The sequence below is a fragment of the Parus major genome, chromosome 1 (assembly GCF_001522545.3).
Source record: "Parus major isolate Abel chromosome 1, Parus_major1.1, whole genome shotgun sequence".
Taxonomy (NCBI): Eukaryota; Metazoa; Chordata; class Aves; order Passeriformes; family Paridae; genus Parus; species Parus major.
In genome coordinates this window covers 16,621,186-16,647,255 of record NC_031768.1, presented here as the reverse complement: position 1 = coordinate 16,647,255, position 26,070 = coordinate 16,621,186, and the positions used below count along the sequence as shown (strand labels likewise).

At 42.6% G+C, this 26,070-nt stretch overlaps 1 protein-coding gene across 1 annotated transcript; it reads left to right on the top strand.

The window, feature by feature from the left end:
• The first annotated feature begins 1,186 nt into the window (after positions 1–1,186).
• GRPR (gastrin releasing peptide receptor) lies at positions 1,187–23,041 on the top strand. The gene is made up of 3 exons (XM_015648546.2): positions 1,187–2,182; positions 19,136–19,487; positions 21,984–23,041. The coding sequence occupies exons 1-3, from the start codon at positions 1,764–1,766 to the stop codon at positions 22,374–22,376; spliced, it is 1,164 nt and encodes a 387-aa protein (XP_015504032.1). The 5' UTR covers positions 1,187–1,763; the 3' UTR covers positions 22,377–23,041.
• The last annotated feature ends 3,029 nt before the right edge of the window (positions 23,042–26,070 follow it).

The window sequence follows — 26,070 nt, the reverse complement described above, 5'->3', positions numbered from 1 at the left end:
AGAAAAACAGCTATTGAAGCCTCCTTCTTCGAATCCCACTCTGGGACACCACTTTCAGACCCCTGGAGATTTTCCAGATTGTGTCCTGAAATTCTTCTTTTGTGCAGAAACCAGTGATCACACTTTAATGCCTGCTTTGAATTTCCCCCCCTCTCACTTCCAAGTTATTTTAGCAGTTGGTGAAATATTCTTTTGCATGCAAAAATGAGCAGTTGCAAGAGAAAATATGAAGTACAACATCATTTAATTCTGCAGGCTGGTTTCCAAATTAACTATGTATTGCCACAGCCCAGAAAGGCTTCGTATAAATTCATAAATAGCCTGATGTAAAGCAGTAGGGCAGCAGTAATAGTTATATCTTAATTCAGTTCTAAGAAGGAGTTTTTTCAGACTGTTATAAGCCAAGCAAATTTCCTTCTGCTGCATCTCAATATGCATTATCTACGGATGCCAGTATGATGGGTACCTCATAAACAGAAATTATTGCATAGAATGGTGAACTTTGTCCCTTGGTATTGTTACGTCCAAATTAAAAAATTAACAAAAAACTGCACAGAGTTCAAGCTTGATAACTTCAGAGTCAGTGCTAATATTCATTTGCCTACCTTAACAACAATGTTAGGCTTTATCTTAATTGGTTTTATTAATGTCACTTATCTAGGGAGGACAGGGGAAGAGGAATTTGGCTTTATATCATAATTCTCTTTCATTGGAACAAATGAATACCAGAGTGCAAGGAAAATAGGTATTATTTTACTTAAGAACGTGGGATGGCTTTTCTGAACACATTGATTGCAGGATGAAATTAACTGGGTTAGGTTTTGGTTGGTTGGTTGAATTGTTTGGGGCAGGGCTGTTTGGTTTGGGTGAGTTTGGGGGTTTTTGTGGTTTGTTGGGGGAGGTGGCTTGGGTTTTGTTTTTTTCTTGCGGCAGGGGGAGATTTGGGTTTGGTTGATTGTTGTTTTTTGGGGCGGGGAGGGGGTGGGGAGGTGGATGGCGAGCCAGTGACGCACGTCGGGAGCCCTCAGTGATGAGATGTGGATTTTTTCACCTAAAGAGTTAAGGGCGGCGCTGGCCGCCCGCCCCTGCGGCGCTGCCCGGAGCATCCAGCAGGCGGCCGGCGCTCCCCGGCGCTCCCCGGCGCTCCCGGCGCTGCCTGCAGCCCGCGCACACCGTGGGAAGCAGCGCAAGGGCTGACGTCCAGAACATCCCGCCTATAGGATCCGAGCCGCCAGCCGAGCCCCGCTTTCCCCCCTCGCTTTAAATCCGGCTGGCGAGCGCAGGCACCGAAAGCGGGAGAGATTGGCAATGCAGTGTGACAGCAACTCCCGAAAGTTCTTGCTTTCTGTGACTCCTTGCTTTCGGACTCGGAGCTGTCGGGCAGACCTGAAGCTGGGAGTTTAACGAGCCGCGTTTGCGAAAATGCCTGCCACTTGCTGGTCCTTGAATCCCATAATTTGCCTTCCAGAGGTGAGGAATACTTAACAGCTAGAGAAGTGGAGGAGGAAAAGGCAAGTTTCACAATTCAAACAATGCTAAAACATGTTCTCCTTTCACCGTATGGAAACAGGACTGTGGACAAAGCTGCAGGTGCTTTTTGGTTTGGTTATTGACAAGATGTGTCACAAAGTAATATGACTTTTAAACTCTTCTGACTGTTTAAAGCCAGCAAGGAGAAGCAAAATTAAAGCAAGAAATTAATTCGAGGAGTTTGAGGACTTTCAAAGAAGAAAGCTGTTTTCTGAGAAGAGCAAAGTAGGACAATGGCATCTGGAGAGTGCCTTCTGCTAGACCTAGAAACAGATAACTTCATTTTCTATAACATCTCTGTCAACCAGAGTGCAAACTTCTCCCTGCTTGGGGAAGACTGGTTTTACCCAGCGTTCCTCTACGCCATCCCCACAATCTATGGGATCATCATTCTGATAGGCCTTATTGGCAATATCACCTTGATTAAGATCTTCTGTACTGTGAAATCCATGCGAAATGTCCCTAATTTGTTCATTTCCAGTTTGGCTCTGGGAGACCTGCTGCTTCTAGTGACTTGTGTGCCTGTGGATGCCAGCAGGTATCTTGCTGATGAGTGGCTGTTTGGCAGAACAGGATGCAAACTTATCCCCTTCATACAGCTCACCTCTGTAGGGGTGTCAGTCTTTACTCTCACTGCTCTCTCTGCTGACAGGTAAGCTTGGCTGCTGTTGCTTTGGAAAGAAGCCTGCATATTATTACTCCATAAAATACACAATTATAAAATTGTATTTTCAGGTAAAAGATTGATTTTTAATGTAATGAGGGAAGAACCACCTAAGGTGATTTCTGTGCACGTTAGCTTACAACTTGAGAAGGATGCAGACTGAACACAGGATACTTTTTCTAAACTAAATATTTGTGCAATTTAGCTAATAGTCTACATTAATTCATAGAGAGACAAGAGCAGATCAAGTTAAAGACCAGAGAGAAAAAATGTCATTAATGAAGCTCTGCTAAAAGATAGCATGTTCATATTTGCCAAAAAGATAATTGATCCATACTTCATAAAGTGTGAAGGCACTGGAGCAGCAATTTAAAGTGCAGTGAGAATCAATTCTTTCTAGGGGCTTGCTTTCTTAAAGTTAATAATATGTGAGGCAATATTTCATAAAATATTTTTTTAAAATATTCAAATGAGTTTGCCTGAAGCCAGGAATTGCAGTTGCCATAGCCAGTGTATTTCCTTTGGTTAAACAGTTTGCCCCTTATCCAATCAAAAGTGATCTGTGTTATTGGTTCAGAAACTTCATTTTCCAATAATGTTTAGTAAAAAATAATGTGTAGTAAATATGCTGGTTTATTTTCTGGATGCTTCCAAAAGAGATTAAAGAATACACTGTCACCATGCTGAAGCGACACAGAAGTACTGAGTGAAAAATTATTTCAGTTTTGTTGTGATCAAAAAAGACATGGGAATTGTATCCTTGCATACAAATAAGTGAAACTAGGTTCCCTTTGGGTAGTCTCTTGCATGACACTGTCTCTCACTAAGCTGCTTTAAAACATCAGACTACTTTTGTTCAGATTTCAATGTAGTTCACACACATATTTCAATATACTTTTTGCAGTCTCAATGAAAGCAGATAACTCCTCGGTGTTTCAGAGACAGAATGGTCAATATGTTTGTCCTCTCTTCTGTGTTGGGATATATAAAAATAGCACTGTTTGTCCCAGTAGCAGATGACAAACACACCTATGTGTAGATAAAAGTCTTGAAGCAATATGCTTTAAAGTTCTGTGAAGATAGGAAAACTGCACTAGTGAAAGGCCACATGCACTTTTGCTCTTGAGTTTGATGTGGTGTCTGGTATCCCTCTGACCACTCTGAAGAAAATATTGGGAAAACAATAAGTATCTCTCCAGGAAAATACATCTTTCTTAAGCTGTAATGTAAGTTGTTTTAAGAGGTGTAAGGAAAAGGAAAATGCATTGTAAAGAAGATTGTGTTAGAGATATTTATTGCTATCTGATCACATGCTACATAAAGTAAACATTGCAAATGCTTTCACTGAGCAGCACATCAACAGCACTTTTTGCCTGAAGTGGTAGAACAGAACAGAAAACAGCAGCTGTGCCAAGCTTGGGATTTGGTGACTTCAAGTTCTGAAGTTCAGCTTTATCAGGAACCTATTAACCATCATGCTGCACTGATGATCAAATGTTTCCATTTACAAGGGAACATTTTACCCTCTTCTAATGCATCTGTGGTCCACTAAAGAAGGATATAATAATGAAAGTTATAACTTTGTTAAGTTTATGATCCAATATGCTGTGCATTGAAGCACAAGTGTCCCTTATCTGTTAAGTTTGTTGAAGTTTCTATTTTGATAAATTATCAGAGAGCTGGATTAATTTTGTTACAAAATAATACAGTCTATATTTTGCAGCTCACAACCCATTAGACTGTTTCCTTAAAGCTGTCACCCTGAACTCGAGACCCCAGGATTAATCATGTCAGAATCATTAGGGAAATAACCTTAAAATGTGAAAGGAAAACTTCCAAAATGTGAGTCAGATGTGAACCAGCATGGTGATGCCGGCTGGGGGCTGTGGAGGGTCTGGAAGCCGAACACCCTGCTGCAGGTGAGATGCTGAGCCTGGCATGTGGGATGGTTTCACAGACACTCACTTCTGATGACAGACATGGCACTGCATGAAGGTAAACAGAAAGGGGCATGATGGTGAGATGATTAATATTCAGTGATGTGAATCCTACCTGAGATGCTCGCATGAGGCATGCGGATGTCCCTGTTACCATTAATCAAAGCCATAGACCATGTGAGAGAAAGGCCTCCTAAAGCTCCTGCTGTGAACAGCATTACATGACACTGTCTCCAAGGAAAGGGAGACTTGTCAGTGTACTACAGACATTTTGCCTATAATTCATCATCTGCAAAGAATTATCATAAACCCCCCTTTGTTTCAGCATCCTTCCATTGACAAAAGCAAATGGAAACAACTGCTGTCATTACTGAATGTATCATGGTGATGCCTAGGGAGACATCACAGGGAACAGAAGACTCTTGTGTAAAGAAAAGCATTGGAGTGTGATACAAGAGGGTCATTTCCAGAGACATGACCATTGAACCACAAGGTGAAAGGCAGTGGAGTAGGTGTGATGGGCAGATAGAATATATGAGAGTGAGTGAAACATTTATGCTACAACAATGATACAAATACTCCTGGTTGCATTGGATTACCTTCTGAAAATGAGGGCCCCAGTTTTAGTAGCTTTTTGCAGTCACATCATCAGTGCAAGAGTATATGTCTTCCTCAGGTGTATTTTTATTATTTCCATTTCCACTCTCCCCTGTGTTAGGAATCTCTCATCTGCCAGTGACTGCAAACTCTTGGCTGAGTGCCAGTCTCCAACGCAGAGCACCTAAAGTTACTCAGTGGTTTGACCTGCCAGAATGAAGGGTTGTCCAGAGGATTGACTGATCAATTGCAGACTTCTCAAGGAGAAACAGAGGGACAAACTACTAAACTCAGCTTTTCCTGCAGTGGGAGCCTGCCAGCCTGCAAGTGCTCTGTGTAGGTATGGACACAGCTGGGCATGCCTGCACAGGTTTGAGCAGGAAGGGATAGCCAGAGGATCCCTGGGTGCTTAGGATGGCTCTGTGTACAGTCATGAGATTTCATTATTATTTCAGAAAATATGTAAGAAAGGGTGAGAAAGAGTTAACAATAGTACACATTTATTTCCTCTGGCTGCACAGTGTCTGCATCTGGCTGGCTGCACTTGCAGGAGCAGTGGGAGCTGTTAGATGACACCTGTTTTCCTGCAAGTGTGTCAAATTTTCAGGGCAGCCAGGAGAGGGTTAAAGCATGTGCTGTGCTTCCAGCCACCGTCCATGAGTGATAAGGCGCCAGCACTGAGTGTACAAGAGCAAGGAAACAAGCAGCCCATGTGTGTGGTGATGTTTGTGTGTTTTAGAAACACTGTAAGTGAGGTTGGTAGGGGAAGGACATCTGTCTGCCCTGCTGCTCTGCACTGTCGAGCCAGTGGTTTCTTCAGCTACTGCTCAGTTTATCCCAGAAAAAACGGGAGTTTGGGTTCTTCCCTCCTCCTCCCCCTCCTCCTCAGTGCAAGGATAAGGGGGACAGAGGCACCCGTGAGAGCACTGACACCTGGGCTTCTAGCCCAGGCAGAAAAGCCAAGGCTGTCTCAGCAAGGGACAGGAAATTAAGGAAAATCTTTGCACAGCAAGACGAAAAGCAACTATTTAATTGCCCATGTCATGGGAGACATCTTCATTTAATTGGCTTTCTCTCGTGACTGACAGGGCATATACATTTGCATTTGAATTAACCAGACTGTCAAGCATTGATCATAGTTCCTCACTGTTAGGCTGACATCCTAAAAGATCGAAATGCCCTGGTGCTCATGCAGGGAAACCTTCCTGAAGAAATGCTGTTTTTACAAGCACACAGGAGAGTAAGTGTAAAATGTAATTGGAGTTTACAAGCAGCATCTTTACTTTAAGCACCTTGGATTATGTGGATTCTAGTACTGGAAAACTGCAGCATGCCTGCCAGCCCGAGCTGCCTGCAGTGCTGCGGTGGGAGTGACAGTGTAGTGAGATATGTGGAGTGACATTACACGGGAGATTAGGTGGCTTACAGTGGTAAAACCAGCTGCAGACTGAAGGGTTGCAGTCATGCAGGACACCTGAAATGAGGATGTTAGCTTTGGAAATGTTGACCTCAGTGCCTTGGGTGCAGGGATGGATGCAGGAATGCTGCCGGGCTCCCAGCTCTGCTGGGTCTCTTGGAATGCACCACAAACACAACTTTTGATGTTCTTCTGAACTCATATGACAGTTTGTTTATCTAAGAAATAAAACTTTCAAACAACACTCCTAAAAAAAGAAACAGTGCAAGGAAAGAAACAAACAAATCCAGAATTTCTACAAATACACTTTTAAACATTCAAAAGTCTTTGTTTAGTGGACTCATCTCTTCTGTGATTTAGATGTCTCCAGCCCCTACTATTAATATTACCTACAACACTACAGGAGGTGTAATATCTACGTGCCAGTTCATTTATTTTACTTTACAATCACTGGTTTATATCTCCACTAGAGGACTAAGGGAAGCATGCCAGCCTAATAAAAAGCTATGAAAAGTCAACAGATTTCTACTGAGTTGATTTACATAATGACAGTTTTTTAAAAAACCATCAGTTGTAAAGCACCAAGTCCATAGTAGTTAAGAATATATTCTGGGCATTCTAGTCACAGTATTCATGAAATAGCTTCAGGTCACTAAGGCACTATTTTGGAGCATGTTACTTGTGCTGTAATTTACGCTGCAACCCCAGGAAGGTTTCAGGGGGGAGCACAGAAAGCCACTCTGACCTACCAAGACAGCCTCTAGCACAGTCAATGCATGTCAGCAGAATGGAGTTTGGATCCACTGATGTGACCTCATGATCTCAGCCAAAACTTTGGTCCTTCCAAGCCAGGGAAGAAAACTGGAGGGACTTTGGGGCCCAGCCCAGAGCCTTCTCTTGCACTGAAGCACCAGGCAGCCCCATCTCCACCCTTGCCACTGGCACAGAGTCTGTGCTGCTGCCTCTCACATGCTGACAGACGCAGGGTGATATATCTCCTTCAGCTGATGTACAAGAGTCATAGATACTGGTTTCTGTCCACTCTGTTGATATAATATAAACACTCTTTACACCTTTAGTTTTTGCTCTCGTTTCCTCAGCCCCTGAATCTATCTGCACCAAGAGCTACTGATCAAAAAACACAAATTTTCTGAATGTCTTGATTGATCCGAGCAGATGGCCAAAACACAATAGATGCACTTCAATGACCAGGAAGATTAGAGCTTCCATTTATAGCAGTGGGACTGGTATGGAAATCTGAGTTTAGAGTCAGTTCTAATGTGCTAGAGACTGTCAATATTTAAGCAATCAAAAGGAAGAAAAGTCAGATTACCTATTGTTTACATTTCAGTAAAACCTAAAACCCCCAATCAGTTGTCATGGTCTCATAGTACGAGGTGCTGTACACACTGTAATTAAGGAGAGCAAATTCTCTCTGTGGAGAATTTGCCAGCTGTGTGTCCCAGCAGTGGGCTGGGATTTTACCATCACTGCTGGGAGATGAGCTTACAGTGGACCCATCAGTTCATGTCTTACTATTTGATGTTCAGATGTGGATAACAGCCTGGCTGAGAAGAGTAGGAGGTAGCTGAGATGAAAAAGTAGAAGCAGGCACAACTGCTATGTGAAGCCTCCAGTAACTGCTTTGCTCAGAGACGACCCTTGCAATAATTTGTCTTGCTTTATTCTGGAAAGAGACTTCACCACTGTCCCTATGGAGTTCCCTCACCTTGTTTTTCAGAAGTTTGTCACCCAGGTGCCCACCTCACCCCATACAATCTAGGACACTGTGGGCCGTGATCTCCTGCCCACAGCAGGCTCTGCAACCCCCCCACACAGTGACTGCTGCATAGGATCTCAGGCAGAGCAACAGCTTTCAAAATCCCTGTGCCATGAGGCAGCAAACAGGCACAGTGCTGAGGCACCTGAAGGCATCCCAGCAGCAAGCCAAGTGCTCTGCTGTAGAGAAAAGCAGAAGGCTGGAGATGCCTTGCAGAAACTCCCCTCCTGATGGCAGGCTAGCAATCAGTTTAATTGGAATGCAGAAAACTGTGGAGCATCAAAGGGAGAAGCATTGTCAGAGCTCTGCCCATTGTGTCCTCACTTGCCCTCTGTCCAGAGTCAGTCTCTGCAGCTCTCTGGGAAGGCAGGACAGAAAACAGTACCATGACACCCTGAGAGAAAAAAAAAAAAAGTTTCTTCACACCTTCAGGCAGCCCTGAAGCATGAGATTGAGACATGGATGTTCAAATGACCTGGGAGAACCAGAGATGTGGACTAGATCAGAGATGCAGGACTCGGACATATCTCACTAGCCATCAACTCAGCAGTATTTCTTGCCCACACTTGTGCACAGAGAATATTGAATATCTGTTAGGATTTGGATTAAAACAAATCTTTCCAGTGACATGAGGCTGTTTTCCCTGTATTCAGACTAATGGTGCATATATCACTCTGCCACCCCTTGTGTGTCTGGCACTCCGTTACCCTCTCTGCTTAGAACTTGTGTCATGTTTCAAATGGAAATTTATCTAACCACTGCATAATAACCTAACTCACAGCTAACCTGAAAGGCTGAGAGAGTTGGAGTTGTTCAGTCTGGAGAAGAGAAGGCTCTGGAGACACCTTATTGCAGCCTTTTAATACTTAAAGAGGTTTATAAGAAAGACAGAGAGGGACTTTTTACCAAGTAATGGTAATGGACAAGGATGTAATGGACAAGGAGAAATGGTTTTAAATTGAAAGACAGTGAGTTTAAGTTAGACATAAGGAAGAAATTTTTTTATGATGAGGGTTGTGAGGCACAGTGAGCTTGCACAGAGAAGTGGTGGATACCCCACCTCTCAAAGTGTTCAAGGCCAGCCCAGATGGGTCTTTGAGCAGCCTGACTTTACTGAAGATATCCTTGCTTATTGGGGGAGGGGGGTTGGGCTTGTTAAACCTTTAAATGTCCCCTCCTAACCAAGCTATTCTATGGCTCTATGATTAGAGCAGTCAAGGATAGGAATAGATTGTTCAGCCCCTACATGCTGCTTAAGGTTCATATAGTGGTGATGATCTCTTATGACACCTATGTTTATTGAAACCACAGAAAGGATTTAAGCATTGTGTGGCTTTGCCTTATATTGAGTTTCACTAAAGCCATGAGATGAGAGTTTTGTGAAATGAGAATCTCATTTTGTCACATGCAGAAGACTTGCTCCAATGTCTTCTTTTGTCTCTTCTTTCCTTAACAGAGCACTATTTTTTTGCATCTTCTGCTCACTGGCTTGTATATTTACTGTTTTACACATAACTGAGTTAAAATGGTTTGACTTAGACTATGGCCCCTTACCTCAATGACTCTACAGCATTCTCAGTCTGGTTAGCCACTGTGTTATCTGCAAACTTTTCCAGCAAAGGTTTTACAGCCTGCTCAAGGCAGGTGATATGCACAATAAATAACACTGCAGCTAGAGAAAAGTTCTCAGGACCCAGGCTACAAATTGTTCCACACACTGCCTTTTACCACCTTGATAGATGAATATCTAGGGGAGTATGGGGTTCAGGGTATCCCACCTGGAACCCCCCCTTCCCGGACCAGAAGTCCTAATTTTAACCCTTTCCTGTGGGAGTGGGACAGAGATTGCCTGGATAGGAGAGGGAGGACCACAAGGACCCTGGTTCACATATGTGAGTATCTGCATGCATGATCACCCGTGCCAGTGTGCCCATGAAAGCTGCAGCTCCTCTGTACACCAGCTTGGCCCACATCTTATTTACATCCCCTATCACGTTGTGACAAGATAAAAAACCCCTGACATCTGCTGTGTGTTACACAAGATAGACATATTAATTATCACTTGTTAGCAGAATTAACCTATCTCTTATTCCCTCTACAGCTGGCCTTGGGCAGCACAAATATTTGCAATTTTCTTGGTCACATCATCCAGCTTTTCTGAACATCACATCTTTGAAGCCAGTTCTCCACTTCTGAGGAAATCCACCACTTTTTCAAGATTTGTAAAAAAATTAGCACCAGCTGTTCCTCAGCTAGTTCCTTTAGTACTCCTAGGTGTAAATTATTCAGGCCTGCTGGTGTGAAATTAGTTTGTGTTAGCAGATTTTGGCTCACATCTTCTTAAATACAGCTCACAAGTTTTCTGCTACCTCTGTAGAACTGCACACATAGTATAGAACCACATATATCTCCTGCTCATTTAGTCCTGAAGATGACTACTTGGTTATTGCTTTTCACTTTGTCTCATTGTTGTTCATATCTTCACTATTTATGTGTATTCCCAACTTACTGATTTTTTTTTTTTATTCCTGATGTATTTAAAGATGCACATTCTGTCTGTTACAGAGTGACCTTTGTTAATATGTTGGTTCCTTCAGCTTTCCTTATCAGTCACCAACATTTTAAAACTCCAATACTTGCTGTCATTTACGTTGGCTTTTTTTCCCATCTGTTGCATATTGATTTTTGTAATTACTTCTTTGAGGTTTTAGCATGACTGCTCCTTTTCTGTTGTCCAGGGCAGCTTTTTGCTGTGCTTTTTTCATGACAAGGAGGGAGACACCAGGGAGCAGGCTGGAAGTCAGCGACTAATGTCCAGTTAGTGATGTCCCTTTAGATTTGTGTTCTTGGTCAGTTGATTTGAAAGTTGCTTTTAACTTTAGGTAATCTGCTGCTCTAAAGTTAACAGAATCATAGAATCAAAGAATGGTTTGGGTTGGAAGAGACCTTAATGGTCATCTACTTCCAACACCCCAGAAGTGAGCAGGAACACCTTCCAGCAGACCAAGTTGCCCAAAGCCTCATCCAACCTGGCCTTGGTTCTCAACATATATAGCTTTTTATTCTATTTCCACAAAATTAATATAAGCACACTGCATATAGCTTATGGAAGTGCTAATTTTTAGGTCAATGATGAGCTCTTCTTTCTCTGTCAAAACCAGGTACAGAATTGATTTATTGTAGATCACAGGCAGGACTTTTTGTGTTGAGAAGATGCCATTTTTAGAAACTCAAATGAATTTCTATAACTGGCTCGGTGGGATATCCAGCAGTTATGCCACCTGCTTAGATTACTCAGTGATTCTGTCTTTAAAGATGGTGCTTTCAGCAGAAATAAAGTAGATTCTCTAGTGAAATGAGGAGTCCATCTCTGAGGCCTCAGCTTTAGTTGCCCTGGTCACAGTTCAATCCTCAGGCATGCAGATCTCCCCCTCCCAAGCTGCTGACATCCCTGGAGACTTGGGTTGAGGCTGTAGAGCCTTGGATGGAAAGCACCCCTGTGGCTTGCTCCTTCTCATGCCTGCTGGTCCCTGTGCCAGCACCAGTTCTCCCAGCTGCACTCCAGACACTCACCACATTGCAACCCCGACACCAGCTCCAGTTCTGGTGCCATATGGCATGAGCAGGCACATCCCTCTGGCTGTACCCAGGCACTGAGCATGCAGGAATGTGTGCAGTGCTTAGCTGGTGTTGGGGAGCAGTGTCAGAGTTCGGTGGTTTTGAAATTAAAGGATGCTTCCAAACTGTGTCCAGAGTGGCATCAGATCCAGCATCACCAGCTGGGCAAGGCAGGAGATTGTCCCGCTCTGCTCTGCACTGGGGCAGCCTCACCTCAAGGGCTGGGGGCAGTTCTGGGTGCCACAATATAAGAAAGACATTAAACTATTACAGAGCATCCAAAGGAGGCAACAAAGATGGTGAAGTGTCTCAAGAGAAAGCCATGTGGGGAGGGGTTGAGGTCACTTGGTCTGTTCAGCCTGGAGGAGACTGAAGGGTCACCTCATTGCAGTTACACCTTCCTTGTGAGGGGAAGTGGAGGGACAGGCACTGATGTCCTCTCTGTAGTGACCAGTGACAGGACCAAAAGGAATGGCCTGAAGTTGTCAGGAAAGGTTTAGGTTGGATATCAGGAAAATTCTCTTCACGCAGGGGGTGGGTGGGCACTGGAACAGGCTCCCCAGGGAAGTGCTCACAGCACCAAGCCTGACAGAGCCCAAGAGACATTTGGACAATGCTCTCAGGCACAAGGTCTGACTCTTAGGGTGCCCTGTGCAGAGTCAGGAGTTGAACTCAATGATCCTTGTGAGTCCCTTCCAACTCAGCATATTCTGTGGTTCTGTAAATGAATGGGTCCCAGCCCTGCTTCAGACAGTAGGTCTCACATCTGTTCGCAAGGAACTGTGAAGCTGGCCCCGCTGAAATCTTTAACTTGGCATGAGGCTGAAGATCACCTTCTGGTAATAACTACCCTGGGGGTAAAGGTGTAAAGGTTTTCTGATGTCCATGGGACTCACACTATTTCCTTCAGTAACATTTTAACCCATTGTTTTTTCATATGTATAGTTAATTTTTGGAATATTTTAGGCTGTGGATGGTTATGTCTAGGAATAACACATCCACTATCAAATTATTAGTGTTTAAACTCTCCTTCCCAGTATGTAGTGCAGTTCAGTGGTCTCTAAAATACTGTCTTAATTCTGAATTTAGGCATTCCTAGACTGAGATCCTTATTTGTCCATATTCCAGGATAATGTAGCATTATCCAATGAATTTTGAACATATGCTTTAAAAGTAAGAACTGTGCCACTTCCATCAATGCCTCCTTTTTATTTTCATTTAAATGTTAAATTAATAAAAAGAAAAAGTAGGCAGTACCTGCCAATGTATTTAAGATTTGCCCATTAGAGATGTCTTTGTGCCCATATGCAATTTACTGAAGATTTTAATAACAGATGTTCACTCAAGAATCATGCATAATAATGATAATCTTAACTAAGTATGCAGAAAGCAGATAGACCCAGAATAGGTTGTCGGAGTGTGTTGATGGGTTAGACAGTCTAGCAATTTTGTGGATTTACTGAATTGTCTTCAGAGCTATAAATATTCATAACATCCATGGTGGAAACAATAAAGAAAGTTTGTGGCATTGCATTTGTCATAAATTTCTTGGTATATTTAGTAAGACTTCTCTTGCTTTCCAGGTGGAGCTTCACACTCAACAGGGCTCCATCTTCTTCATTTAGGTAGCTTTTCCATAGCATCAATTTTTCTCTGTTGTCTGAGGCTTTTTTGCATGGTAATTGAGCCAGTCCTTCATATTTTGTGGGCAAAACAATAATGTGATGCTTGTAGAACATAATTGCAAAATCTTAATGAAAGGATTTTTGTTTGGTCTGTTCTCAGGCCAGGACCAGACCAATGTGCCATTAGCCTTACAAATGGGAACAGATGATTGAGGATCAGAGGGACTGCAAATTGCGCTTTTCTCACTGTATCAGTTGCAAGTGGGAGCAGAAAAAGTATCGGGGACATGCTGACTTAGAGACAGTTTTTCCATCATTACCACAGGAAGTCATGGCAATTTCAGGAGCTCATTTTCTAGAACTGGAGGAACTCAGTGTTTTCACTTCTCAGCAATTGACGTGACTGTTTCTGTAAGACATCAGTCCATTTCAGCCAATCCCTGGTTTTTTATTTAAATTTGAGTTTCAAATTAGCTCAACTTCTCAAAATACAGTACAGTTTAAATAGATTCAAAACTTTGTAAGTGGATTTCTCACACCAGAGAGAAAGAAAGTGGAAATACGTACATCTTTCTACCAGCCTAATGCAGTCTAAACAGTGGGACCAGTAATGAAACAAGGGTGGGCAAGGCTTCTGAAATCTTGTTTGAACAGGTTTTAACACACTTGGGTTTTAAACCATTATTCATGTGCAGGGCACAGGATCTTTTTATGTAAATGGGGTAGGGCGTGGTAACAGATGATACTACTGGGAGGAAACTTTCCTTGGCAGTTAAGTACTCTTGCAAATTCATTTTGGAGGGGCACTGTCCCTTTTCTCTGGAGGAAGGATGGGCAGGCCTTTTTTCCTCTTTTATTTCTTGCAAGTGTGAGATTAAGCTGCAGAAAGATGGACATGCATGGAAGGACTGAGATAGAAAAGGGCAGTACTCTGTGGCAGAGCCTATTTCAGCCATTTTCTCTCCCCACACTCCTGGGTCATCTACATTAGCTTTGCTTGCTGACATAAGGGAAGGGAGAAAGGCATTAGTACAAAGCAGTCATAGAAGAGGAGAGCAAGCTGAGGCTGCCTACAACACCAGCTTCTCCACACAGCATAAAGTTACTTCCCTTGAAAAAACCACAAAATCAGAGACTTAGACATATGAAGCTAAATTAATTTAAAATCCCAGGGAAACATCTGATTGGCCTCCCCATACTTCAGTTGTTTTCATTTAATTTTTGTGGCTGTTGTAGCAGGTACAAATAAGTGGATGAAGGATGAAGCAAAAAGCTGTGAAAGAAGCACTGAGGCTGCAGTGGATAAGGTCCTTTCTCCCACACAGAGAAAAATTGCAGCCCTTCTATGCTTAGAAATGTATAGGCAGTATGGCTTTGAAGGCAAAGCCTGTTTTTTGCTTCAGGTGGTGTGTATTTTCCTGGCTCAGCTAAGGAGCACAAAGATGGATAAAGTATTTTTGTACCAACAGAGAAACTACATGTAGGAAACACTGATATCCATTTGGGGCCATATTTTGGTTGGTATCTTTGGACAGGGTATCTGTCTTTTTCATGCTACAGCTACTTTTGTGTTTATATTTGAAGCTGCAGCTTTTGGGCTAAGTGCATGGTATTAACCAATGTTTGCATACTCCAAGTACATTAGGTGATGCTATCTATCATTAGTTACATTACTATTAACACAGGGAAAATGACACAGTTCTCCTTTTCCCCTGGCATAGTAACCTCAGTGGGAAAAGTATTTACCACAGAAAGACCTTGAGTGTGCCACATTTTAGTGGTTTATGGTCATTTCAGTAGTTTCATTTGTGAGAAACAATTACTCAATGAGCACAATAGAGATCCTAAGGGATGTGTAAAAGACATTTTCAAGGATTCAGTGGAGATGCATATACTCTGTGGGCTCCTACCAATCCACAATGATTTTTTTGGGATTAGGTTAAGAAGTGATCTGGGTTGAAGCAACACAATCACCAGCTTGCTCTTAGAGGTTTGGATCCTGACCAGGGACAGCACCAAAATCACTGTGGCTGGTGTGGAGAGAATTCCTTAGCAGGGGAGTCCTCACAGTGCCTCGTGAATTGCAATTATATTAAGCACACTTTGGATAGTCCCATTAGTAATTTATTTTGAGGGATTCTTTGAGGGAGACTACAAGACAAGGAGCTGACTGGCATCCATCCTGGCTGGGTGGTCACTGGCAGCTGCAGTGTACACGGCAGGTTGCTGCTTCACAAGTGGGAACAGACAAATTCAAAGACTGAGCAGTAGTAAAGGTCAGTATCTCTTCCACACTTGAAATAAGATCAGCAACCCAGTCATTTTCATCTGGGCTGTTTGACATGAGTTCTTGACTATATTTTTTTTTTATTCAACTGAATCTGTAGAAGGTACATATATTTAGTTTTGGGCTTTGGTGCAGTGCATGAATTGCACCTCTGGTTTCTAAACTTTTTCAAAAATGTCTTTAAAAGATTATAAGAAAAGGAGTTTAACTGAAAATAATATATATATTTAAAACAATAATTCAATAATCAGAGTCTGAATGTGTGAACAGCAGAGGTGATCAGTCCAGGGCCATGTCTAGATCTACTGCAGACAGCTGAGCATGCAATGTGGCACATACTCTCAGAGCCCATGTTACCACCTGGGCTAAAAATAATGCCATGGTAAGAGCTTTGCATGAAAGCTCAATTCCATGAGGTCCATGGCTCCTCTAAGGTGTATAGGTATATTCATCAATGTTCCCTTCAAAGTGGATTGAAATACATTCTGGATGTTAAATTCAGGAAAGTTACATGCCTCCGGCTAACTCATTGAAAAACAAATTGCAGGGGACAAAGATGTGGAAAGCTTGAAATATTATGTGACATACAAACTGGAAATACACATGCTGAAAAGCAGAATGAGCTGCTACTCAAATCCAGTCTACCTTGATGAAGTTCTGAAGAAATGTCAAATAAAATTCAGGTTTGACCTGCCAGAAAGTGGTATGGAAAAGTAAAGGAGTGACTGCATTTCTGAGCCCCACTCAGAAACTAAGCAGGAGGTGCAGCTTTTTCACACCCTGAATACCAGCAACAGGAAAATCCAGTGGTGTCTTAGCCCACACACCAGCCTGGGGGGCCAGCTCCTCACCGTAGCACCCCCTGTGCTCTCACCAGGAGCAGCTCCTGCAGCTGCTGCCCAGAGCCTGGGCTGGCGTGGCAGAGTAGAGTGCTGAAACACAAACAGGAGACACCCACTGGCACATCAGCAAGGTGACTGGAAATGGGGATTCCTACCAGATCAGTACTGATCAGTCACACATCAATACTCAGAGACTAACACAGATTTCTGCTTAAATTAACCCACCATCAAGGAAGTCACGCAGATAGTCAGCAAAATAATTTTATTTGATTTTCAGGCTGTTAAGAAAATATCTACTTGTGTTTCTGCACCTGAGAACTTACCTTTTCAAAACCTGTTTCCTAGCTTTGTTTCTTCTGTTTTACCTTTCTGTTCTTTCACTCCCATGCTTTGGGTCTACACTGAACCCCTTGCAAGCAAAACCTCTCTCATATCTTCTCTTACATCTGCTGTAGGAGGCTCTAAAAGTATCCTAAATGCCTAGTAGCCAGTGCTAGCATTCCTAGACATTTCTTATTATGTTCTGTCCAAACTAAAATTTTTGAAAATGCCATCTCTGATTAAAATGTACCAATAACTTGAAATGGAGTCATTTTCTGGCTCCCCCAACTCTGTTAATGTTAATAAAAATTAAAGTTTCTCTATATTCTTTAACTTATCCATGTTCCTGGAACATAATACTGGAAAATATTCTCTTAGCTGTCTATATTTTGTAAGACAATCCCTGAAATAATCATGCTAATATGTCATGTTGATAAGCATACAGTAAACATCTGTAGAAAGACCTTTGAATCAACTAAATTTGCTAATACCTTGATATACTATTAATTTCCTTCTTTAAGGTTAACTGAAGACTTTCAGTGAACTAATGTTTCTGTCAATAATCTATATCTGGTCAATACTATAAACTGAGCTATTTCAACACCACTCCTTTAGTAATCTGCCTAGCACTTCTGTTTTATGACTGCAATACCCAGAGCATCATATTTGTTTAAGAGCCGTGACGTTCTTCGCCTGGGTTTATGATCTGGTGCTGGAAGATGGTGCTTCATGGTATGACACTACTTAATCCCCAGTTTTCAGAGTGCAAGTTAAAGAGGTGCCAAGCAAGCCTTAAAAATACTGTGTCTAGACACTGCAGCTGGAAAAAAGAAGGGCCGTAGAGCTTGGAGAATAAGTGGTTAAACAGCAAACTATTGAGCACAGTGTTTGTAGTACATGAAAGGAAAAATCCTCCACACAAGGCATCTATATGAAGAAATACCTGCAAATGACAAAATGTCTAGCTACAGTCTTCATAAAAATAAGTATGTAACTATGTACTTATGTATACATGAATACACATGCATAAAAATATGTGTATGCATTTAAAATATATACAGAGATATGTAGACACATATAGACCTACATGGAGGGAAAATTAGGTATGCTGAGCAGGATATTGCATATAATCAAAAGTTAAATGCATGCTTACCCTGCAAATAAAGCAATTACCCAGGTAAAACAATGCAGGACTGATGGAACCTTCTTTCAAATGCTGAGCTGTAGGATAATGCAGGCTATAGCAGGTGGGGAGTCTGTAGAGCCTGGGTTTGTGCTGCTGCATGGAGGAGCCCTGGGGTGCCGCCCAGACTCAGGCAGGGTGTTGTGCTCACTGCCTCTGCTTCCACCCTAGTGCCCAGTTCAGCTGTCTAAAGGAGGCAGGATGCTGTAAGGAGCTTAGGAATGGACTCTGGAGCAGCTGATGGGATGTACCCTGCCATGCCAAAGAGGGCTGGGACAGCCCAGGAGCCAGGCACACACCAGTCCTCAGGGTGAAGTGACCAAGGGGGAGCCAAGTGCACCATGGGCAGTGAGGCAGATCCTGGAAGAAATAACCAACAGTTTGTAACTCTTATTTATAATAATGGCCTTCCATGCTAAGTTGTGAAACCTGTAGATATAATTAGGAAGGCCTAATTATATTTTTTTTTCTCCTACCATGTTGCTTAAGTGCATATGTGAGTTGAGGCTTGCTTGGAGTGTCAAATCCTGCCGGAGCAGGGCTCCTGCACATATGAAGATCTGATGTTTTCCATTCCTCTCATTACACACACAAATTTCTAATAAGTTTAATTCTTTGATATTCTTGGGTTATAAAGTACAATTTTCTGAAAGTCTGAGATCATGAAAGACAAAATTTCAAATCCAAAAGTCTCTCTACGTATCCAGAATAGAAAGCAATAATGGTGTTTTTTTCTGTGAGACTCAGCAGTTCTGGCTACTTAACCTGAATGCACTGAGTTAGGGAAAACTCTTGCCAGCTTCACTACAGTAGTTAAGCAGGCAACACACTCTCTGTAGCTTGAGAAAAAATAAGATTTGCAGGAGACCACTATACTCACAGCTTGAAAAGTGTGGCAAAATCTCAACCCAGTTTCTTTCAACACTATTCTGTATAGTACACCCTATAAAGGGTGTAAGATGTACACTTTTGAAGAGAAGTCTATGGTTGCACTTCCTGTCTTAATGCTATTTGGACACATATTAATGTCATTAATATTAATTAACATGTTAATGTCAGGGAGGCCTGTGCTTTGTTGGGTCAATTACAAATTAAATGAACTCCTAATCAATGCACATGAAACTGAATGAACTGATGACAGGTGGCTCTGGTTTAAATTGAGAAATCTGTTGAAAATACTGAAATTAAAAACACCAGAAAAAAAATCCAGTCATGAGTAAAGAATGATTTTGTTTGTGTTTTTATTTCTGAATGGAAGGGAAAATCAGGACTACTATGCTTGAATGTTGAGGTCAATAAATTATTTCCTCTTTTTTGTTTGTTTGTTTCTTTAGGTATAAAGCTATAGTAAGGCCAATGGAGATCCAAGCATCCCATGCACTGATGAAGATTTGTGTGAGAGCTGCTATAATCTGGATTGTATCCATGTTGCTTGCCATCCCTGAAGCAGTATTTTCAGATCTGCACCCTTTCCACGACAAAGGGACTAATAAAACCTTTATCAGCTGTGCTCCTTACCCCCATTCAGATGGGCTGCATCCCAAAATTCACTCAATGGCATCATTTCTCATATTTTATATTATTCCCCTATCTGTAATTTCAGTGTATTATTATTTTATTGCTAAGAATTTGATCCGGAGTGCTTACAACATCCCCGTGGAAGGCAACGTGCACGTGAGGAAACAGGTAGAGATTTTACTTTCTTCAAAAATCCACATTCTCTATGAATCTGGAAGGAGAGGGAATACAGGGAAATTTATACTGTGACAGACCATGTCTGTCGTACTGATTTTAATAGATTAGGTGGGGTAAAAGAATTAAAATGGATGAAAGAAGCCACGATACAAGGCTAAACAGTTAAAGCATCTCCTCCTGTTTCTAAGTTCAGAGACTTTGGCAGAGTGGTTACCATGGCAAGCATAGCAGGAGACCCTTGCCAAAGCTTGGGAAGGTATTGACTAGGATGCAGGGGAAGGGGCAGAGCAGATGCAGTGTTTGCAGATTGAGACAAAGGGGTGATGTGAGAGAAAAATCAAAACTTCACAAAGTTGCAGTCAGAGAGAGGACCTTGGATAAAGCCTTGCCTGTTTCTAAACAGTCTCTTTACCTTAACATATTTATCTTACTTGCCTTACCTCTTCTTTTTACTGAAATGTGCTGCAACCTCAGCTAAACTGACACAAGCCATTTATAGCTAGCAATTGTCCACTCAACTGCACCCAGCTGACACCTCCACCTTAGGATGACCCAACACAATCATCTTACATAGCCTTCAGGTGCTATGCTGAAGCAGTAAGGCTGTAAAGACTTGGATTTTACCCATCAAATGATGTGTGATCCCTGAAATACTTATCCTTTTTCCCTTCTGGATGTGTGTGAATTTTTTCCCCTGCAGGCCATTTCTCTGCTGATTCGATGGCTGTTTTGATTAGTGGCAGTAAAGTGAGCAGTACAAGCAGCCCTTTCCCCTTTGGTTTTGGGGAGAGAGCTCTAAAGCAAGCAAAAGGCCAGGCTGGTCTAGCACCCTCCATCCCTCATTCCCGTCCTGCCGTGCATTCAAGTGCTATATGTCTCCATCTGAGATAACTGGTATCGATTTCTTTATTGCATTGCTTCCTTTCTTTATAGTGCAGATGTGGCCTCAATAGCCCTATATCAAATTAAGAATACATTTCAAAAGAATATATGGTTTAGCCAAGGAGAGCCCTTTCTCAAAGGATTTAATTTTCAGCCTGCTCGCTGGAGACATTATCACCTGGTGCATGTCAGTCCTTCCTGAGCTCAATGGCCTGTTTTCAGTCAGTGCCATTAAAGGGGCACAAAATAAAGTCAAAATGGGCTTGCTATGTTTCTTCTGCCTGGTTGCTGCTTGCAGCTGTCCTGAGGATAGATCAGCCTGTGTGAAATGCTGTTTCTGATGTACCTGTGGAGCTTGGAAGCAGAGTGAGGACGGGGCAGTGTTCTGGGAGTCTGGCCAGGTGCTGTGGCCACAGTGAGGCAGGAGCAAGGGCAGCAGGGCTGAGGCTAGGAGCAGCTGCAGACCATTCATGTAAGTATAAGTATACATAAGTATAAGAAGTGGGATGCAGCAAATTCCCTAGGAGTGTCTGGGAAGCATTAGTGGGATCACCACGGAGGAGAACATTAGGGAGCCCTAAAAGGTCAGCAGTTACATTTTCCAATCCTGCAAACTCTGGCTGTGCAACCTCTCCCAGGGAGCCATGCACTTTAGCAGGTTCTTCTGGGCAACTCTGTCTGTCCTCTCGTTTTGGGCAACCTCCTTCACGGTTTTTGTGTTCGTTAGGAAGAGAGATGTGTTTTTCAGTGGCTTTGTTATCTTAATGTGCAGCACTCATGGACAAAAAGACAAGATATGGTTTACCTCAACTCCCCTGGGTTAAGCAATACCTTTGGGTTGACTCCAAACCTGTAGAAGTAAGTAAAACAAAAGCTGGTCTGCACAAAGGTTATACTGTGTGCTAACTGGCTTTGTGAAAACACCTTTCCCTGACAAAACTCAGATTATACCGAGAGGTGGTCATCCATCTATTCACCACCTGTAGCTCTCTCCTGGTGGCTCCAGTGCTTTCAGCTGAAGGGTCCACCTTGCTGCTGCCTTGGTGTTCCTCTAAGTACAGAATGTCCTCTCTCTCTTTCTCCATCTCCTTCAGACTCAGAGTGCTGCACTTGGTCTCAGAGGGCTGTGAGCTGTTGACAGCACTTTTGTATACATACACCACATGGCCCCATGGCAGAATGTCCTGCCTGTGAGCTCTGAAATATCCCAGACTCCTACACAATAATTAATTATAATAATAGTAATAATAATAAGGTAATTTATTAAAATTACATATGATTGTATATATTATGTGTGGATAACTAATGCAGATTCTCCACACTTATGTTGCCAGAGCTGGGGTTTTGCAAAGTTACAAGCCATTGGAATTTTATCTCTAAACAGGAAAGGAAAGACTTCTTATGTAATAAATTTTCAGAATTATTTGTTTATAAGGGAAGGGGGTTGACGAGAGACAAGGATAGTTCTTGACTGTTTACCTGCAGTCCAGATTTCCCTGCTCTGGACATGCCACCTGCCATATGTTAGCTGGAAAGCAAAAAATAGTCAGCCCCTGGTCTGAGCTAGGAATAGCAGCTAATCTGTGTTTCCCTTTCTTTGACCAGATTGAATCCCGTAAGCGCCTGGCCAGGACCGTGCTGGTCTTCGTGTGCCTCTTCGCCTTCTGCTGGCTGCCCACTCACATCATCTACTTATACCGGTCCTACCACTACTCTGAGGTGGACACCTCAGTGCTGCATTTCATTGCCAGCATCTGTGCCCGGATCCTGGCATTCACTAACTCTTGTGTCAATCCCTTTGCTCTCTACTTGCTCAGCAAGAGCTTTCGGAAGCAGTTCAACAACCAGCTGCTGTGCTGCAGAGCTCGCCTCCTCATCCGCTCCCACAGCATGGCCAGGAGCACCACACGAATGACCTCCCTCAAGAGCACCAACCACTCCCTGGCCACCTTCAGCCTCATCAATGGCAACCACATCTGCCACGAAGGCTGTGTCTAAAGGGTGCAGTCAGAGACATCAGTTGCTGAGTGTGGCTGCTGGACTTTGCTCCGTGGGGATGGTGAGCAGCGCACGCACGCTTGCACACGCGCATGCGAGGAGGTGTGGTGTGCTCAGAGGAGCTTGAAGCATCCAACATTTCATCTGGGGCTGAGGTTGAAGCATCCAGCATTTCACCCTGGACTGAGGCATTGCCAGAGCATCAGATCATTGAGCACCAGCCCACAGGATCTCCCTGGGAAGTGCTGCTGTGCTTTCAATGAGAGCAAAATGGGCACCTTAAGATCAAATCTTTTTTGGCACTGCAGAATCTTCATCACTTCCTGCTCAATCCCAAATTTATGCAGACTTACAGCAGTGATAAAGACCGTATCAGGTGCACACAATTTGTCAGAACAGTTGCATCCATCACTTTATGGTGTAATGTATTTTGACATAGAAATAAATCCATTTAAATAAGGTAAATACTTTTACAAAGGAGTTCAGTGTAGGTCATTTACAGACTTTCCAAGTATTTATTAATGTTCTGAGTACAGTATTAATTCATTGTCTAAAAGATATCAAAAGTTTACTGGGGCATGTCTGTGGTCCCATCTGAAATGAGCAGTATCTTGCACCACGTCAATGTGAAAGCAGTAACGTGAATAAATGTGAGTTGGAATATGTTTACAGCTTTCAACTGTGTGAGCTTTTGCCGTGTTGTGGAAGAGACAGCAGGGCAACTTCCAAGCATTACTGTTTTGTTCTTCCTGTCTTTAAAGGTATGATATAGTGAATGTTCCATCACTTAAGTGGTACCACAAAATTTTAGCTGGGTTTAACTAAGGGCAGGCAATAGCAGAAGCTGATGTACATCTATTTTTCATGTAGTAGTGCTTTGTAAAGCACTAGTTTTTCAGCAAAAGCTATCAACAATGCAATTTGTCTCCAACCTACATTTTTTTTCTGCTGTCTTCACAGAAATCTGTGGAGACAGAGTGACAAAACTGGCTAACAGATTGGAGAAACAGGTCCACTCTAACGTTTGCTCCAGAACAATTCCTGTGCCAGGTACCATCTATTCTGGAACAGGAGCACAGTGTCCTGCAGATATCAAACTCCTGAAGCACCTGGGCTATAAGACACTCAACAAAGCTGCACACCTGATTAAAAAAACTGCTGCCAAAGGAGACCATAAACCAATCACTGTAGCAGAATATGCATTTTTTTTATGGCACTTATCCTCTTTGATGATGATCCTTTTCATTACCACACCAAAAGATAAATGAAAGCTGGTAAAACTTTGTCCTGAGTTTGCTCTGTGTTTGTAGAAAAAGTCATGTGTGCAGTGTAAAAGCACTCAGCCCTGTGTCTGCAGCTGCTTTGGGATGCTGGTGGGAGCTGCTATCTCCAAGGGCTCAAACAGGCTCTGATGACAAAGGCAGAGCTCTGAAAACTTTGGCTGATTTTCCCTTTTGTCCTCTGGACAAGACTGGACGCGCAGGTACGTGAGCTCAGGACGGGGCCCCACCACTGTGCTGCTAAGGGTAACACTGCCCTGTTCCCCCACCAGCCCTGGGCACTGCCACCTGTGTGTCACCCCCTCCTGCAGCCATAAGGGCCCCCACATCCCAATCAGGCTGAAAACTAATGGAATGGGCTTATTTTACAGATGTGTCAGTTCCCTTGCTTGGCTGACTGTGTCACTATGATGTTAATTTCAGTTTATTAAGCTATGTGAGGTCCTCATTTATTTAAAGTTTCAGTGCTTTCCTTAATCTTTACTGTGAAGCCATATACAGCACCAGAAGCTCAGTCTGCAACCATTTCAGAGTTTGTTTGAGTTCCAAGCTGTTTATGACATTTCAAAATGAGAAAAAATTATCTGGCCTAAGGTATTTTTATTAAATATTTTCTTTAGCCTTGTAAGAATTTAATCAAAGGCAAGCAGGAATTACATACTTCAACAGCAAACACCCCAGGTGCGCTACACAGTGTGTCCTCCTGCTTGGTAACAAGAGATTACTGTTGTTCTACAAAAGACTTCAAAAGTTTCTGAATTTTTGTTTCTGAGGGAAGGGGCTAAAATCATAAATCATGAATCATAAAAATGAGAAAATTGTAAATATGGGGGAAGGAGCACTGTTATAACTCCCTTAGGGCTATGCTGAATCAAGAACCCTGTCATCCTGAGAAGGTATTGGAGAGCTATGAAGATTTAGCACTGTAGATTTTAGTAAGTACTATTGATTATACACTTTCCTTTGAAACAGAGCTAGTGACTCCTCCAAGAACAGAAAAGATGGTTATGGCTCTGGTCTGAAAAGTGTTTTCCAGGAGTGCAGCTGCAGGATGTCCACATGTGTCACTGCCTCACTCCTACCAAAGTTGCTCATTATTATTTAGTGATGGTCTTGGCACTGCTGGTTGAACTCGATGACCTTATAGGCCTTTCCAATCTTAATGATGCCGTGATTCTATGATTCCTTTTAACTTTGTTTTTGCATCTGATAGGCATAAATTTAGGGGGAGCTCCATGCAAAATGCAATCTTTTCATCAGAATCTAAGATACATACAAGTTATTTTAATATTTAGAAAATTAGATCAAGTCTTTTCAAATGAGTTGTCAATTTTCATTAACATTCTTCATTTTATTCAGATCCCTGGCTCCTTGTTCAATACCATTAAGACAATTTGGTGTGTCTGTGAAAAAAAAATTACATTGAAAAAAGTTCCTTGCAAAAAGAATTTTGAAATGTATTTCACAAATTTGCACTCATTTTTTAATACCATTGAAAGAGCAAACCTGAGATCGGAATTGTTTCTATTTCATCCTCATATTAAAATAATGAAAAATATCAATGCAGCAGGTGAGGTTAGGGAATGAAGGAAGATTCAAGAAATTTTTCTGAAATATCACAGAATGTAACTGAAATATTTGTAGCTGCAATTTTTCATGTGTGTTTCTCACTCCTTGTCTCATTACCTTGGTTTCAAACACACGATGTACTTTACACTGCTGAAGCAGCCTGGTCCCTTATCGAGGGCTCTGGCAGTGTTTGCTGGCACAGCTGCAGTGCTGATTCTTTGAACCTAGAGCGTTTTCTGCAGCGTTTTGTTTGTTTGGTAAATTTTCAAAGTGCCAAAGATAAAACCTGTGCCCAAGCATAACCCAAGAAAACCTGTGCCCAAGATAAAATCTTGGCAGGCAGCTCCTGCACTGTGCACTCAGGTACTGCCCAGTCCTGGGGGGCTTTGCAGCCCCTGGCTGTGACCCTGGGGTGGCTCTCCACCCTCCTTTCAGCTCTGCTCTCTCCATCAGCACTGGGAGCATTGCAGCAGTGCCTCAGACCGTGTTGTTTAAGGAATGCTGTGCTTCAATGTCCCTGAAATGCCTGGCTTCTGGGAGACTGAGGAATTTTCCACGCTGGGTCCATCTCTAAAAGTGGAAAGGTGAAATTCCCCTTGAACCAGGAAGCCCTTTGGGTTCAGTCTGCCCTGTCCTGTGTGACACATGGCATTTCAACTATCTGCAGGGTGGGGGTGTGGGAAAAATGGTCCCTGGCTCAGAATGTGTGTGTTACACAGTGGGGCAGTGTTGCTGTTCCCCACAGTGCAGCTGTGCTTTCCTCCTGGGTCACAAGTGCTACGGGGCAGAAAGTCATTAAAAGTAAATGGCTGCCATTTGCTGAATCCGTGTGAAATGCAAAACTA